Source organism: Arvicanthis niloticus, chromosome 1 (genome assembly GCF_011762505.2).
Source record: "Arvicanthis niloticus isolate mArvNil1 chromosome 1, mArvNil1.pat.X, whole genome shotgun sequence".
NCBI lineage: Eukaryota > Metazoa > Chordata > Mammalia > Rodentia > Muridae > Arvicanthis > Arvicanthis niloticus.
In genome coordinates this window covers 51,319,361-51,336,523 of record NC_047658.1, presented here as the reverse complement: position 1 = coordinate 51,336,523, position 17,163 = coordinate 51,319,361, and the positions used below count along the sequence as shown (strand labels likewise).

General features: G+C 49.0%; 1 protein-coding gene across 2 annotated transcripts; it reads left to right on the top strand.

The window, feature by feature from the left end:
- The first annotated feature begins 1,340 nt into the window (after positions 1–1,340).
- Positions 1,341–14,052, top strand: Plin1 (perilipin 1). Of its 2 annotated transcripts, none has more exons than XM_034516955.2 (9): positions 1,341–1,497; positions 2,118–2,176; positions 4,553–4,757; positions 6,497–6,579; positions 7,871–8,135; positions 8,694–8,866; positions 10,862–11,065; positions 11,586–11,831; positions 12,680–14,052. In XM_034516955.2, the coding sequence occupies exons 2-9, from the start codon at positions 2,132–2,134 to the stop codon at positions 13,016–13,018; spliced, it is 1,560 nt and encodes a 519-aa protein (XP_034372846.1). In that variant the 5' UTR covers positions 1,341–1,497; positions 2,118–2,131; the 3' UTR covers positions 13,019–14,052. The 2 variants fall into 2 exon arrangements, with proteins under 2 accessions (XP_034372846.1, XP_076792425.1); XM_076936310.1 differs by having other exon boundaries at positions 1,370–1,556.
- Positions 14,053–17,163: the final 3,111 nt, after the last annotated feature.

Sequence of the window (17,163 nt, the reverse complement as noted above, 5' to 3'; positions counted from 1 at the left end):
TACACGTGCTCAAATGTCACAGCATGCATATGGAGGTCAGAGGACATCTTGCCAGGGTCAGTTCTCTCCTTCAACTCTGTGGGACCCAGGAATCAAATTCAAGTGGTTGGGCTTGGTAGCAATCACCTTGACCTGCTGAGCCATTTTGGTGACCCTACCTAGTGCCTTTCTATCCTGTTACCCACACTAACAACTCAACAACATGCACATCTGCTAAGTAGTAACTAACAGTGTTTTCCTCTGATTCATTGTGATTAAGTTGCTATTTCTAGTTGGTCTAAAGACACCGCTTGGCACAACAGTGTTCCATCAACTTTAATCAGGAACTAAAATTTGAGGTTGGGCTTGAGTCCCTTTTGAGGAAGGAATAGCAATGGATAGTTCTTGGCTGTCTAGGTGCCATTGGTTGACAAAAACAACCAACCAACCAACCAACCAGCCAGACAAACAAACCCAGCTTGTCAACAACTTTACTTGTCCAGACTTAGGTGAAGAAAACCAAATAGTTCTCCTTGTTCTGGTGGCATCTCAGGCTAAGTAAAGTTTCATCCCTCCTTCTCTCTCTCCTTCCCTCTGTCCCTCCTTCCCTTTCTCCCTCTGTCCATGCCTCCTTCCCTCTTTCCTTTCCTCAGTGCTGAAGATCAAAACCAGGGCCTTCAACATGTGAGGCAAGCAAGCACTCTGGCATGGAGCCCCACCCTCATCCCCTAGCTTTCTGAGACCCAAGCTTGCTATTTATATTTAGCTCAGGCTACCCTCAAATTGTCAATTCCATCTCAGCCTCCTGAGTTCTGGGATTACTGGCATGTGGTCACAATATCCAGCTTCAAAATGTTTTCTTGAACTCTGGAGGTTTACAGAGGATGCAACTACTCCCTCAGAGCCCAGGTTGCTAAGAACTCAACTCTCACCACTCTATCTTGTCTTTTTTTTTTTTTTCCAGGTAATTAGTCTTGATAGTTGTAGACTAATAAATACATTAAGGTGAACCCTATCCCTGTGTGGGCGTGAATCATGCTGTTCAATAGTCATCCTTGCTAGCAAATGAGAAAGGATGGGGTAATGTTTGAATATTGTCCCATAGAAACTTCTCAGGAAAGGGACCAAAGATTATGGAATTACATGTAGGGTTTGGATTTTAGGGGTTTAATGACACACATCGCAGTAGCTTCTTTATGGAAACCAAGTTCTGTCCATTGAAAGCCAGAAATACTCTGGAATATCATCTCTGGGCTCTGACAAATGAGCCCTTCAGCTCTGAGAACCACCTCTTTGTTGGCTAAGCATCCCCCATAGAAGTTAGGATGAGCCCAGGGGACACCCCAGGTCAGACAGCTATGGCAATGGGCTGGCCCAGCTTTCTAGTCCTCTTTGCCCTCCTCTAGCTGGGAGGACTGAGAGGCATTGCCCAAGATTCCCTGGAGTGGCTGCAAGTGTTTCTGAGGAGGAGACCTTCCACAGCTGGGTTGTCTGAGACTGAGGTGGCTGTCAGCTGCTGTGAGTGTGGGATCCTTGGGTGTCGTCTGCCTTACCTGGCTGCTTTCTCGGTGTTAAAGGCAAGGAGCTGGGGGAACGAGCATCTGGGGGAAATTACCAAGAGATGCAGAGACCTGCAGGGAGACCCCTGAGGAAAAGAATGAAAGACCACGGGCACAGAGGGCCTGTTGGCTTACCCAGAAGACAACTCTTTGAGAGAAGGCTTAACCTAACTGGCAATAGAGGGAAACAGGAATTAACTAGAATTTTGTTCTGAAGAAAAGACTAAACTCTACCCAACACTCATTCTTTAGTCTCTTTCAGTCTCTCCTTTAGGAGCCCCAGATTTTGTCCTAAACTTTCTCTCATCTCATTGTCTTTATCTAATTACCGACATTTTCATTTATCTTGAGCCCTTTAAAAAAACATTAATTTTGAGCTGATTACAGAGGTCATTTTGAGCAGATAGGAGACTCCTTGTGTTGGGACTCCCAGGAGCAGCCTCTTCTGTGTGACATTCACCCTTCAACCTAGGCCAGCTCAGCTCCCAGATGGCTAGAGGGTAGCTGTGAGAGAGAGGGAAGGAGCCTGTGGAATACAAGCCTACGGGCTTCTGATGGATCTCGGATTCTGCTTTGCAGCGTGGAGAGTAAGGATGTCAATGAACAAGGGCCCAACCCTGCTGGATGGAGACCTCCCTGTAAGTGACCTGGGCTCCTATGAGGTGGGGAATGGGCAACCAAGGGGGAGGGATGAACAGACAGGAGCAAGATGTCTACCTTGGGTTCCAAACTCACTGTCTGTTTTTCCTGTCCTTACCACCTTTCACAGGGGTATTTGGGAGAACTGGGGGGAGAAAAGATGGCTATAGAGGTCTAAGAGCTGTGAGAAAAGGATAGGGATGCTGGCTGGGGCCTCAGGAGAGACAGAGGGAACAAAACCACCTGGTCCTAAACTCAGAGGCGCAAGTCCACTACCCAGAAGAATGTGTGTGCCCTACAGAGCCCTGTGACCCTCATCTGCAGCACAAAGCCTGTGCTGCCATGCGTGGGAATGGATTGGGAGTTTAGTGTGTCCAGTGTTTAGCTCTGGCTCTGTTTTCACCATGATTTTGAATAATTCTGATGCTTTTATGTGTCCTTGACATCTTTTGCCAAGGCCTCTCTGATTTGGATCCAGTTCAGATAATGAAACCCGGACGTCTGACCCTGGAGGAGAGGAAACTCACTCCAAATTAGGCTTTAACTAAGCTCTGTACTGGGGCAACTGCCTTGTTTTGTACTAAATCATGAGAGAGGTGTCAATGGGTCACAAGAAACTTTAAACCTTCTAACTAAAGATTAGTGGCTTCTTCCATTTCTGGCTCATTTCTCCTTTAGCTTTGTCGGAAACAACCTTTGAATGCTCTGCCCAAAACGTTAAAGAGGGTGTTTCCTCTTGTAATCAGAATCCCTTTCTCCCTCTGGTATCTGACTCACTTACAGGATAAAAAGCTAAAATCCTGTGGCCTGCTTTGTCCCTGGAGCCCAGGCGGGTCTCCTTGATGGCTCTGTTAACTCAACCTCCTGCAAGCAGAGCAAGTCACAGGGAGCGTGTACAGCAGACTACCGTGAAGATGAAGAGCGCTCAAGGCACTGACCAGTATCCTGGAGCCCTAGAGCCGCCACTGAATGTAGCTTCCTACCCCATGATGAGAATCGCTCTCTCACGCACAGATTGGGCCTTTTCTACTTTCTAAAGTTTAATTATGCAAGTGCTGACAAAGCAAAATGTTTTGATAAAACATCCGAATAAGAAGAGATGACCCCAGGACACCCCACAGGTCCAGGCTCACTGGACTGCCAACTTAAACACGGGAGTGTCGTATTTTAAGAAAGGCCATGCCAGCGAACCGGCGGTGGCGCAGCGGCTAAGGCGTCCGCCTGCAGAGGGCGCCGGGCCCTCTGCCGTTCCGTTCTGTCCCGTTTGTCTCCGACGGAGTCTCGAGTGTCAGGAGGAAAGGATCACAGGTCCATCGAGTGACCGACCCATTTATAAACTAAGATAGGAATTGGCCAGGCAGTGGTGGTGCACGCCTTTAATCCCAGCACTTGGGAAGCAGAGGCAGACAGATCTCTGTGAGTTTGAGGCCAACCTGGTCTATATAGTGAATTCCAGGATAGCCAGAGCTACATGGTGAGACTCTGTATCAAAAAGAGGGGTGTGGGGGGGGGGGGGGGCGGGGAAGGAGGGAGGAAGGGAGAGAGAGAGAGTGAAAGTGCTCAACTTCCACATTTTACAAGGTGCAGCTCCATGTGTGGCTTGTTTCTCCAGGATTAGGCTTTTAGACAGGTACTGGGAACTAGAGGCCATTCTACTGGGAGAAAGGAGACACATACACATAATCAGGGCAGGGTGGCAGAGCAGCCCAAGGACAGACACAACCATGATGGAGGAGAGTAAAAAGTTGGTCCTAGTGACACATGATGCATGCTTGTAATCCCAGCACTGGGAGATGGAGTCAGTAGGGTTAGGAGCTCCTGTTCATCCCCAACTATACAGCAAGTTCAAACCCATCCAGGGGTACATGAGATGTACATCACCTGTCTCACAGAGATAGCTATAGTGAGAATAATATTCTATCAAGTCAAAAGGGGTGTGGGAGTGGAGGAGAGCCTATTTGGCAGCGGTCCAGCATCCATAGACATGGGTCCAGCATCTCAGAAAGACCATGAACATGTTTAGATGCAGATACTGGTTGAAGGTGGACTAAATCCTCCCAAGCATTAACTGCCTCTCTGTAGTCAGTCTACGAGGGATGAGCTGGGAGTGGGGCTGGGAATTGGCTTGGTTCCCAGAGAACACAGATTGCCTGAGGACTTCTCCAGAGTATAGGTGGTAACCAGGAAGGCGTGGCAGGCTGGGTCCCATTTTCCCTGTGGGCTTCCTCATGTTCTCATGAATGGGCCATTTGGAGATACCTTGCTTCCCTTAGACTTGGGTTGGCCTCGCCAATGACATGCATGATCCTAGCAAGGGTCAGCCCTCGAGGAGGTTGATTGGGGGTGGGAGCATCTGACTCTTTCTTTGCTGACAGGAGCAGGAGAATGTGCTCCAGAGAGTCCTTCAGCTGCCTGTGGTGAGTGGGACCTGTGAGTGCTTCCAGAAGACCTACAACAGCACCAAAGAAGCCCACCCCCTGGTGGCCTCTGTGTGCAATGCTTATGAGAAAGGTGTACAGGGTGCCAGCAACCTGGCTGCCTGGAGCATGGAGCCGGTGGTCCGCCGACTGTCCACGCAGTGTGAGTCCTCGTAGAACTCCATGGCATCCTGCCCGTCCAATGATACTTCCTGCACGTCTGCCTGTCTGTTTGTCGGTCTGTCTGATCGTCTCACAGTTCGTTTGTCCATGTCCCTGACTGTTTCCCTTGCTTGCCTATATCTAACTTCCTGGTCATCTCCTCTACAGACACGTGCCTATACTTGCCTCAGCTGTAGCCCAGCCTATAAAGAATGTCCGGGAGTGGGGTGGGGCTGGGGGGAAGGTGGGCAACTCTCTGTGAGCAGCGGTGAGAGTAGGGCCAGTGGCAGGACATTTAGCCACCCCCAACTTCAAATGCAACAGAAGCAGCAGTATCACAAACCAGCAAAATCTCACAGGAAAACTGGCTTAGCAATGCTGAAGGCTTAAGAAGGTCCACTTACCCAGCTGCTGCTGATACTGGCTTCTGACAGGTGGGGGCAGCAGAGAGCTACTGGAGGCAGAAACAAGGGTCCATCCTGGTGAGCCTTTCCAGGCCCGCCCATCTACGTTATTCTGCCTCCATCTCAAAGTATGGTGGTCCCTAAGACTCAGCTTTTGGCGGGGGGTGAGGGGGGATGGGGGGTGGGGGGAGGGACTCTTAGCAGCTGAGAATCTAGCATCTTCTACCATCCTGTTAGAGGCTTGCGGGTTGTGAGAATTCTACCCAGCAACCAGGCAAGGAAGACTTAAAGGCTCCACTTAAAAATCTGTGGTCACATAGATGGCCCTGGTTGAATTCTGTGAGCGATAAGAACATGAGAAACGAACATGACATTGTTCATTGTCCATTGACAAGAGTGGGTGGGCAATTGAGAAGACCCAGGGATAAGAGTGAGAAAACGCACCATATGCATAAATAAAGTTGTCCAAGGGAAAATACTTTCAATTACTGATAACAAGATAATAAAAGTGTCTCAGGCCCTGGGCTAGCCCTCCTGGAAGCCCTCATGCTCTTCAATCAGAAGACAGCCAAGTCCTCTGGACTCTTGGTTACTTGAAAGAAACATGAAAGAGCGTCTATAAACAGCCTTTGGATCTGTGCCTTCCATGACCTTGACCACGAAGCCTGTGCCCTCAGCAGACCGTGGGCAGTCTCCCCTGACACGTCTGCCTCCTCTGTGGCTTGTCCCACTCCCCAGGGGCAACTTCTTTCTCCTTCCTGTCAGCTTTCAGCCATCTTGACAGTTGGGGGTTAAAGCTGGTTCTAGGGAGAGGCTCTGACTGTCATCTCCAGGACTAAGCGAACCTGGTCTCACTGAGGCCAATGCAAAGGCCACCTTCCTCACGTCCACATGGATTCCATAACCCTGAACAGAGAGGCGGGGAAGGAAGAAAAAAGGGCTTAGTGGTCATTCATAGAGCAGACATCACTTCCGCTACAGGTTTGCCGATCCAATCGCGGAACCAGAGCCTAATGGTTCTGACTCCTGACAGGAGGGGGCAGCAGAGAGCTACTACCCGGGACCCTAGAGAAAAGGAGAAAAGGAAGTCTTACCAGACAGAAGGGATTGCTAAAGCCACGTGCTGTGCAGGTGGAGGTGCGAGGCCTTGAGCACAGGTCCCACCAACTCCAAAATGACTCTCAAGGAATCATCAGTACATGCGGGCTAAATATAGCAAAGACTCTCTGGTCCCCAAATACCCTGGAAGCAGCAGGACTGGAATCTGTGGGCCCCATTGTACTTTCTTTGAGACAGAGCAGGCAGGGATCACCCCAGCGTGGCCCTTCCCTTTCAGTCACAGCTGCCAATGAGTTGGCCTGCAGAGGCCTGGACCACCTGGAGGAAAAGATCCCAGCGCTTCAATACCCTCCAGAAAAGGTGAGTCCTCCCTCTTCCCTGGTGCTCCCTATTCTCTGTTGGGACCTCCTTTCATGAAGGAGAGCAGCTGACAGTCTGGCTGTGCAACTTTCTGTATTCATGGGGGTGAGTAGAGACCCCTCTTCTTCCTGTGAGGCCAGGTAGAGTCAGGGTGTCTGGGGTAACAGGTATATGCCTCGGACAAGCTCAGACAGACACTTTTATGGTCCTCAAAAGGAAGGAAGGGCTAACCTCAACATGACCCTTCCATAATTGCACACCTTTCTGATACCATAGCCCTGGGATCTGAGACTCTGTGTGCGTTCACAAGGCTACCTGTTGACAACAGCTACCTAAGAGCTTGGGTCCCACTCAATGAGATCTCAGGATTACGCACATGGCCTTAAGATCCGACCTTTTAAGGACCACGAGACTAAAGAAGTCACTTCCCCCTGGGCACACCTTTATCTACCTTTATCCAGTGCTGGCTTCAGTAAGGCCTATGACCTTGTGTGTTTTACTGGGCAACCACCAATCTTTCTTACAAATCTCCCCTGAGCCCTGCCCTTGCCAACAGCCACAGCACGGGCTTCATAGAGCCCTTGTGGGTCATCCTTGGTAAAGGACTTTGCTACCCACACTGTGTAGGTGAGTAAACAGCCTGAGGTGAAGGCCACTAGGGGGCAGGCCTGCTAGTCACCTGCTCTCTGGTGCTCCAGACAGTCAACTTGTCTTTGCCAGAGAGGCGCTCCCAGGGTCTCAGGAGGAAGAAGGCCAACTACTTCACTGTGAAACTTGGACCAATCAGTGTGAACAGTGTGTGAGGGAAAGACAGAGGATCGAGGGTAGGGCTTCAGAAGAGGGGGTGCCTTGTGTGAATGAAGTCATCAGGACAGGTGCCAACAGGCAAGGCTTTGGCTTTGGGGCTATCCTCTAAGGCCAGATCTTCAGGTAGTGTGGAGAAGCCAGGAGACCCAGGTAGCCAGCACAGCAAGGGTGGGGATCTTTTCCTCCCACATATTATTGCTGCTCCCCGGGTCCTAGTATCATTATCATCATTATTATTATGTATTTATTTTGGGTTTTTGAGACAGGATCTTATAATGTAGCCCAGGCTGGTCTGGAACTCATTATGTAGCCAAAGGTAGCACTAACTCTCAGTGACTCTTTTGTGCCAGTCTCCAGTCCTTACATTACAGGGGTGTGCTGCCATGCCTGGCCCTGGCCCTTTAAATGAGGCCCTCCAGGGAGCTGTTGGGCTCAGGGCCTGTGAGGGATTCCACATAGCTGACCGTATCTCAATACTCCTCAGATTGCCTCTGAACTGAAGGGCACCATCTCTACCCGCCTTCGAAGCGCCAGGAACAGCATCAGTGTGCCCATTGCAAGCACTTCTGACAAGGTTCTGGGGGCCACTCTGGCTGGCTGCGAGCTTGCCTTGGGGATAGCCAAAGAGACAGCGGAATATGCTGCCAACACCCGAGTCGGCCGATTGGCCTCTGGAGGGGCTGATCTGGCTCTGGGAAGCATCGAGAAGGTGGTAGAGTTCCTCCTGCCACCAGACAAGGCGGAGTCAGGTATCTGCCGTTCAGACTGGCTGGCTATGCTGGGAGCCAGATGGTTGCTCAGCCTCTGAGTATCAGTGGGAGGCTACAGGTCTTATTGACCCTGCTTGGGGATAGGGAATGTCCCTCAGAATCTTCAGAGGATTCCCAGGCTTGAGTTTCCCCACCCCAAATGTAAGAGCTTGGCATTAGCTATCACCAGTGGGGTCATGGTTTTCTAGCCCAAGGTCCATTTCTTACTTTGTTTTTTGTTTTTAAACTGTTATATGTATGAGTGTTTTGACTGCATGTATCTGTGGACACTGTGTGTGTGTGTGTGTGTGTGTGTGTGTGTGTGTGAGTGTGTGTGTGTGTGTGTGTGTGTGTGTGTGTATATGACTGCTACTTGGCTACTTGCAAAAGCCAGAGGAGGACTATGGATCCCCTGGAACTGGAGTCACAGAAGGTTGAGAGCCACCATATTGGTGCTGAGAATTCAACTCATGTCCTCCACAAGAGTGACAAGAACTGAGCAGTCTCTCCAGTCCCCTCAGGCCTCTTTGATCTGTTTTCTCCCATATTGTTACCTAGCCTCTTCTTCTGGAAGGCAGAAGACCCAGAAGGCTCCCAAGGCCAAGCCAAGCCTCGTGAGGAGGGTCAGCACCCTGGCCAACACTCTTTCTCGACACACCATGCAGACCACAGCATGGGCCCTGAAGCAGGGCCACTCTCTGGCCATGTGGATCCCGGGTGTGGCACCCCTGGTGAGTGTCTGCTCTGAGTTCTACCTGGCCCTGCTTTGTGGCTTTCCTGGTCCCTTCTGTCTTGCAAACATCCTTCAAGCTGGACTGGGACTTTAGACATAAAGCCAGGCGTCCTAAGAGGCTGGTGGGCTAGTTTGTCTAGGCCATAAAAGAAGAAAAAGGACATAATGCAAACTGGGGGTGATCCTGCCCCACCCCCTTCCCTCAGACTGTCTCTGACTCCCAGCCTTTATGACCCCATGTGGGCCTCTTACGTGGGCCTCCCCACCCCCGTTTGCTATTAAAACAGTAGACGTGTCACTCACAAACAAACAAAAATCATGAAACCTGTTCTGTGCAGGAGAGACCCACTAGCTGTCATCCCTGACTATGCAGATTCCCAGGCCTCCCTTCTAGGGCTTTTAGCTTCTCTGGTACACCCAGGCAAAGATGCTTCTCTGTTCATCTTGATACAGTTAGGACGATTTTTTTTTTTTTAAGGAACTTAGTGAGAAACTAAATTGAAAAAAAAAAGGAAGAAAAAGCAAGGGGGAAAAAAAGCAATATTAAAGTCAGGTGTGTTAGGACATACTAGTAATCTCCACAGTAAGGAGGCAGAGGCAGGTGGATTTCTTCAAGTTTGAGAACAGTCCTGTCTATAGAGCAAGTTCCAGACCACACAGAGCTGAATGGTAAGACGTCATTTCAAAAGACAACAACAAAAGATCCCTTGACAAATAATCAGAAAACCAGAAACAAATAACAAAATTAGAACTCGGAGGTAGGTCTAGCCTGGGCATATGTGAGACCAAATATCCACAACATTTCAAGACTTCCGGGTGGAAGTCAGCAGGAAAGGATGACTGCTTTTCAGTCGTGAGAAAGGTCCTTTTACTTTCATTATCTTTTAAGCTTTCATTGATTGATTTGGGTTTTTTTGTTTTGTTTTGTTTTGTTTTTTGGTTTTTTTTTTTTTGAGATAAGGTCTGATTCTGTAGCCCAGGTTAGCCTGGAATTTGTGGCTATCTTCTTGGCTTAACCTTCCAAGTGTTGGGATTACAAGTGTTTCCCATCACATCCAGATGTGAGTGGTTCTCTTTTTAAATTTTTGTTTTATTTATTATTACTCCATGTGTTATTTCCTCCACTCTTTCTGAGCTATGGATGTATGTATGTCATGGGAGCACTAGTGCCAAGGTCAAAAGCAACTCTCGGGAGTTGGTTCTGAAGAAACCAGGAGGGTCACTACAAATTTAGGGTCTAGCCTGGTCTACATAGTGAGTTCCAGCCAGCCAGGGTTACATAGTGAAACTTTGTTTCCATAGATAAAAGTAAAGATAAGTTAGTAAGTAAATAAATGGGCACAGAGGTTGGAGGTGTAGCTCCAGCTTTGCATGGAAGGGCCCTGGCTTCCATCCCAACACTAAAAAGGAAAGCGAGTAGCCAGAGGGTATATGTGGCCGTAGAAGTCAGGAGGGGGCTACAGATGGAGGCTACAGACTGAGGACACTCGGGAGAGTCTTGTGTGGTTTAGAAATGGTCTCTGTCTTGATCTGTTCTGGTTACATACTTACAAGAACTCACAGAGCTCTATGCTCTATAGTGATATGTGAAGGCACACATCATTAGCATAGCTTCCTCCATAAGCTTTTACTAATCAAAATGCTGGGGTGTGTGGAGAAAGTGGGGAGAAGCTAGCTAGATGGCTCAGTGGTTAAGAACACTTGTTGCTCTTGCAAAAGACCCAGGTTCAGTTCCCAGAACAGACATGGTAGCTCACAACCACCCGTAACTCCAGTTCAAGAGAATCTGATGCTTTCTTCTGACCTCTGTGGGTACCAGCACACAGGTGGTGCACATGCATACACATAAAATGAAATTTTAAAAATTAAAAAAAAAAAACCCAAAAACCTTGTGGGGCCAGGCTCTGCCCACCACCCTACCCTGCTCCTGTGACAAGGGCTTTTCACCCTAGAGGGGTCTGCTGAGCAGCTCTCTGTGGCTGTCCCCCCTCAGAGCAGCCTGGCCCAGTGGGGTGCATCAGCAGCCATGCAGGTGGTGTCCCGGCGGCGGCAAAGTGAGGTGAGGGTGCCCTGGCTGCACAAGCTGGCAGCCTCCCAGGATGAGAACCATGATGACCAGACGGACACAGAGGGGGAGGAGACAGACGAGGAGGAGGAAGAAGAGGAATCAGAAGCCGAGGAGAACGTGCTTGGAGAGGTGACAAAGAGAGAGAGCTCAAGGCCTCACAGCCCATGTGGGGGGGGTGAGAAGGAGGGGAATGGGGTAGAATAAAGGACCCTGTCCCCAAGTCACCCCCAAACCCACAGCCAACAAAGTATCACTATGTCACTCAATGGGCGTCACAATATCAATAAAAGTAGGAAGGGCAGGGATTGTTGCTCCATTTTGCAGAGGAAGAGACTGGGGTTCAGAGAGAGGAAGTAACATGACCAGGGCCACTCCCTACAGCTAGGAACAGACCCAGTCTTAGATTTTTGTCTTCCTCCCTCCCTCTCAGCCTCCTTCCCTTCCTTTCTCTTTCCTTTCTTCCTCCTTCCTCCTTCCTTCCTCCTTCCTTTCTTCTTCCTTTCTTCCTTCCTTGCTTCTTCCTTCCTCCTTCCTTCCTTTCTTTTTGTTTCTTTCATGTCTACATTTCTTCTCTAGCTGAGGTGGTTGGTTAGGGAAAGGGTCAGAGGAGCTGATATAGGGCAGGGGCTAACGGTTCTCTGGCCCACAGGTAACAGCCCTGCCCAACCCGAGAGGCCTCCTGGGTGGTGTGGTACACACCATGCAGAAGACTCTCCGGAACACCATCTCAGCAGTGACATGGGCACCTGCGGCTGTGCTGGGCACGGTGGGAAGGATCCTGCACCTCACACCAGCCCAGACTGTCTCCTCCACCAAAGGGAGGGCCATGTCCCTATCCGATGCCTTGAAGGGTGTTACAGATAACGTGGTAGACACTGTGGTACACTATGTGCCGGTGAGTCCTGCCCCAGGGCCACCTTCTGACTCCTAAAGTAGATTTGACTGATGTAGACCCTCCTTTCATCCAGTCCCTTGAGACCCTTCTCCAATCCTCAGCGGTCAGAACCTTCTTATACACTGATCTTTCCCAGCCCAAAGTACAGATGTTCACAGCCCTGGCCTCAGATCCCCACCCCCACCCCACCCCCTGCCTTGTGCCTCCCACTTGATGATAGAATCATTTGTTTGTGTGCCCCTAGTGGCTCAGCCGTCCCTCTTCAGATTCTGGAGGAAGGGTCTTGGTAGGTTTACATGCCACCATCCAACGGGCTTTCAGGGCACCTTGAACAGTAGGCTATACATCGGGACAGCAGCTGGCCCTATGTCAATTCTATCACCAACAGGAAAAGGAAAAAAAGAAAGAAAGAAAAAGAAAAGAAAAGCCAAGGGACACTAATGCTGTCCTTTTGGGAGTCCTTGAGACCCTCTCTAATGGAAGTTACAGGTTGAGCAGGCTGAAGGAGAGCTTGGTGGAACAGGCGACCCTAGATCTGGCCAGGGGAAAGGTTACTCAGTCATTGCTACTAAGAGCTTGGCACTCAAGCTTACTCATATTTGGTCCCAAACATATGGAAACTGGGAGAGGTGGCACGCTTCAAGGCTGAGGACTCCTCCCTCCACCAGAGAGGCAATCAGAGACCTTAGAACCACAGAAGTCTCCCGGATCCCCAGCCCACATCCTAATGGCCTACACCCCAGTCTGTGTCCCTGTGATGGCAGCCCCCGGGAGAACTAGGCCAAAGGTCACAGAAAGGGTGGTGACTCCTAGGAGAGGGATCCCTAACAAGGGTGCCCGGATGTCAGCTTCCCAGGCTGTCCTTGATGGAGCCCGAGAGTGAATTCCGAGACATCGACAACCCTCCAGCAGAGGCGGAGCGCAAAGGGTCGGGGGCGCGGCCCGCCAGCCCGGAGTCCACGCCACGCCCGGGCCAGCCCCGAGGCAGCTTGCGCAGCGTGCGGGGTCTCAGCGCACCCTCCTGCCCGGGCCTGGACGACAAAACCGAGACGTCAGCGCGTCCCGGCTTCCTGGCTATGCCCAGGGAAAAGCCTGCGCGCAGGGTCAGCGACAGCTTCTTCCGGCCCAGCGTCATGGAGCCCATCCTGGGCCGCGCGCAGTACAACCAGCTGCGCAAGAAGAGTTGAGCAGTCTGAGCCTCTGCTCGCCCCGGCGCCACCCCACAGGAAGGTCGCTTCTGCCCAAGGGTGGCCTCTTAGGAGCCCGAGCCACAACCCCACGATGCTCTCTCGAGGAACGCATCATTTCTAAAGCATCCTTTGGGGGCTTGACCATCAGAGCCAATATTTAAGGGGCACCAGAGCAGCGGCCGACTCTCTTCTCTCTCGTGGGCAGAATCTCTTAAGGCTTTTTTATTTTTTTTTAAACTATAAAAGCAATTGCTTAATTGGATTTCTCACTTCTTTAACAAAACTTGTTGCCAAGTGACACCTGACTAGTTCTAAAATTCCCTTCTCTATGGACATGTATTTATTGCCAAAAGTAGTGGGTCAGTAGATAGTACCTTTTCTTTCCTTTTCTCTCGGCTTTCTTCTCTCTATTCCTCTTTCCTCCTCCTCCCCCTCCTCCTCTCCTCATTCTCCTTTTCTCCTCTCTCCGCCTCCTCTCCTATCTCTCCCTCCTCCCCTACCACCTCCTCCCCCCCTCCCCCCTTTTCAATAGTGTCTCCCTATATAGTCCATGCTGGTTCCATTTCCAGTGCTAGGTGATCCCCTCTCTGGCCAGCTCCCTCTGAATGTCAGGAATTCTCGGTGCATGTTTATGGCTGAGCTGTGACACCCTCTGATCACCTAGCTCTCCGCACACTGCCTTGAAAAGAACAGCCGAGGTTCTGACACCTTTACTTGTTTATTTAGATAACAGTTCCAGTTTCTGAGTCTCTCTCCCCTGCACAGGTGGAGCCTCCGGCCTGGTCTCTCTAGCGCCAGCTTTTTCACAATCGCTTTTCTATGGCTTCACTCCTGCCTGTGTGGTCACCCTGGAAGGCTGAAACCCCAGATGCTGGGAACCAGCAGTGGTCGCCTTTTGCTTAATACAGTGTATATTATATAGAACACATATCCTTAGCCACTATTCATTCCAAATCCCATTTCTGGAAATTCCAATACTTGTTCAATCTAGAAAATTCATAATATATACTTGTAACATTTAAACATTACAATGTGTGTGTGTGTGTTTTCCTTTATGGATTTCTTGGTTCTCTTCCATAAAAGCAGCCACAGTTCAGTGTATTCTACCAGCTTATACAATGCTTAGGCAAGCATATGTGTATAAGTCCCCATCTTTGCTTAGATCCTCTGCAAGAGCAATGAGTGCCCTTAACCTCTGAGCCTTCTCTCCAGCTTCTCAATTGTACATCTTATCCATGGTTTTGTATCAGAAGCCCTGCTTGCTCTTTTGAATGGTAATCCATAATATGAATTTAGTATGGATAATTTGGTGTAGTTGCCTTCCTAAGAATGAACTTTTAGATTGTTTCCTTTTCCCCCTACTGTAAACAGTAAGCCTGGGAAGTAGCTCATTGGTAGAACATAGGCTTAACGTGCAAAGCCCTGGGTTTGATACCCAGCAACATGCACGCAAAGTCTTATGCATGTGTGTGTGTGTACAAATTGTAACCTGTAAGCATGATATTCTTGATGAAATATATAATTTGCAATACCAATGATTCCAGGTAACTTTTAAAGGAAACTCTATTTTATTCAGTTATTGTCATCTGCTGCCTTAGAAATGTACATAAGGAGAGATGGCTCAGTGGTTAAGAGCACTGACTGCTCTTCCGGAAGTCCTGAGTTCAAATCCCAGCAACCACATGGTGGCTCACAATCATCCATAGTGGGATCTGATGCCCTCTTCTGGTGTGTCTGAAGAGAGTGACAGTGTACTCATATACATTATATAAATAAATAAATAAATAAATAAATAAATAAATAAAATGTATAGAAACCATCAGGACACGCCTGTCATTTAGATATCCATATATACACTAGACCCTATTAGATTCCCTCGGACCTCTGAGTACCTTCTCAGCCCCTGCTATGTAGTACAGTATGGTTGACCCCTGGCTTTGGCACATTTTTGTTGTAATGAGTTTTATACCTTAATCCATGGTTTTGGAGTTCAAGGATGCCAAAAATAGGGACAGGGAGTCGACAGGGGCATGCACATGTGAACATAACTAGCATACCTCTCCAAAGTACACACCACACTCACAAATGCTCTGAATTGTAGTGGGTATTGACCTGGCAAGAGGGGTCCTTAGACTCTGGTACACAGAAGCAGCTTATCTCTGCAGAGCTCCATGGGCAGTGGCTGGATGTGCAGACAGGATGCAGGCTTATCCTGGGTCTCCCTATCTGTGCCTGGCATCCCCACCCACCCTGGACCTTCCCCATCTACCCTGGATGTCTCCTGCCCCTGTTGGACCTCCCTACCTGCCCTGAGATTCCATCTACAACACTGCAACAAAGCACCCTGAGAAAGGCTCAGGACTGCACCAAGGTCAGGAACACCCAGTGTAGTCATCGGCTGCCTAATAAAGTTTGTTCTATTGACTTAAACCTGTGTCTTCACTGGTGGAGATCTCACAACAGTGTCACATGTATTTCTCCAAATATTTTCATAATGTTATTTTCTACATTTGAGTGTTTTTTAAAATATTATTTAAGTGGAGATTCAATTTTTCTATCCAATGTGGAGAACTAACTGGAGACCTGTGAGTTTCTCAGAGGTCAGCTGGGAAATTCTGACCCAGTGCTGTCTGGTTCTTGGTTGGAATCAATAGACCGAGTTCTGTTTGATGTCTTGGGCAGCCTGACTTGCTGCCATTGATCAGTGTCCTATTATACAAGTCTAGCTTCTAGTGGATTCTATTTCTGTAGGACTATCTGACTCACAGTAGTTTCAGTTTCTACATTTGCTTAGGTATCCCCACACTGCCTGTTGGCTGGAGTGTCCTTGCTTTGCCCTGCACTTTGCTTTTTCATGTAAGTAATTGTCTTAATTAGGGTTTTACTGCTGTGAACAGACACCATGACCAAGGCAACTCTTATAAGGACAACATTTAACTGGGGCTGGCTTACAGGTTCAGAAGTTCAGTCCATTATCATCAAGGTGGGAGCATGGCAGCATCCAAGCAGGCATGGTGCAGGAGTATCGGAGAGTTCTACCTTTTGTTCTGAAGGCAAACAGGAGAAAACTGGCTTCCAAGCAGTTGAGATGAGGGTCTTAAGGCCCACACCCACAGTGACACTTCCTCCAACAAGGCCACACCCACTCCAAGAAGGCTACACCTCCAAATAGTGCCACTCCCTGGGCCAAGTATATTCAAACCACCTCAGTAAGAAAACCAGGTTACTAAACCTTCAGACTTTTAGGTCTACCACTTTCAAAGCATCTGGATGTTTCTTTCCTCCCCTAACCTCCCTCCATGCCATCCTCTTTACCCTCCCTCCCCTTCTCTTCCCCCTCATCACTCCTTCCCCATCCCCTTCTTTCTTGGTTTTCATATAGCCTAGGTTGGCCTCAAACTTGCTATCCAGCTGAAGCTCAAACTCGTGATTCTTTTGCTTCCACCTTTCCCAGTTCTGGGATTAAAGGCATGCTACCACACCTAAATTTTCTGACACACACACACACACACACACACACACACACACACACTTATTCCACTTCTTGACCTAATATCTGGAACTATCTGTTTTGAATTGGGGATGGTGATAAAGACCACAGTTTGAACACTGGGATGGGCATGTTAAATTGTTCCACATGGGTGTTGGTGGAAACCATTACCTGCCCACTGGTGAGGCTTAGGCAAAGGTTACTTCTCTGTAAAGTCATGAATTTGTATGGACAGTTCCAATGACGTCTAACGCCACAGAGTCCCACAATTTTACCGTAACATTAACAGCTTTGGTGTTACCTTCTCTGTAACTTAATTACTGTAATTGCTATGATAATTATAATCATAACTCCTCTGGAAAATGTGATGTTCCACCCATCACCTTCTGTGATGTTTATGCAGCTTTAGCCGCTGGCTTCTTCGCATCCACAGCGTAGTGGATCTCTTTGGCTGTGTCCGTGGCAGGCTGCTTTGCATTTTGCATTACTCCTGCGCAGTTCTCCCACTGGATGAGAATATCCGAGACTGACAGTGCAGTTTCTCGGCATGCTGGAGAGCACTCTGGTTGAGCCTACAGCTCCCTACTGCTTCATCTCCTTCGATGAACTGTAGTCTATAGGAAGTGCCACCGCGTCTGGCAGCTCCCTTGCA

Bases quoted from the DNA above. Each gene is read 5' to 3' on its own strand.
- Plin1 (XM_034516955.2), top strand. From the start codon at position 2,132: ATGTCAATGAACAAGGGCCCAACCCTGCTGGATGGAGACCTCCCT. The intron at 6,580-7,870 runs GTGAGTCCTCCC...AATACTCCTCAG, and splicing joins TTCAATACCCTCCAGAAAAG to ATTGCCTCTGAACTGAAGGG. The intron at 8,136-8,693 runs GTATCTGCCGTT...ATTGTTACCTAG, and splicing joins ACCAGACAAGGCGGAGTCAG to CCTCTTCTTCTGGAAGGCAG.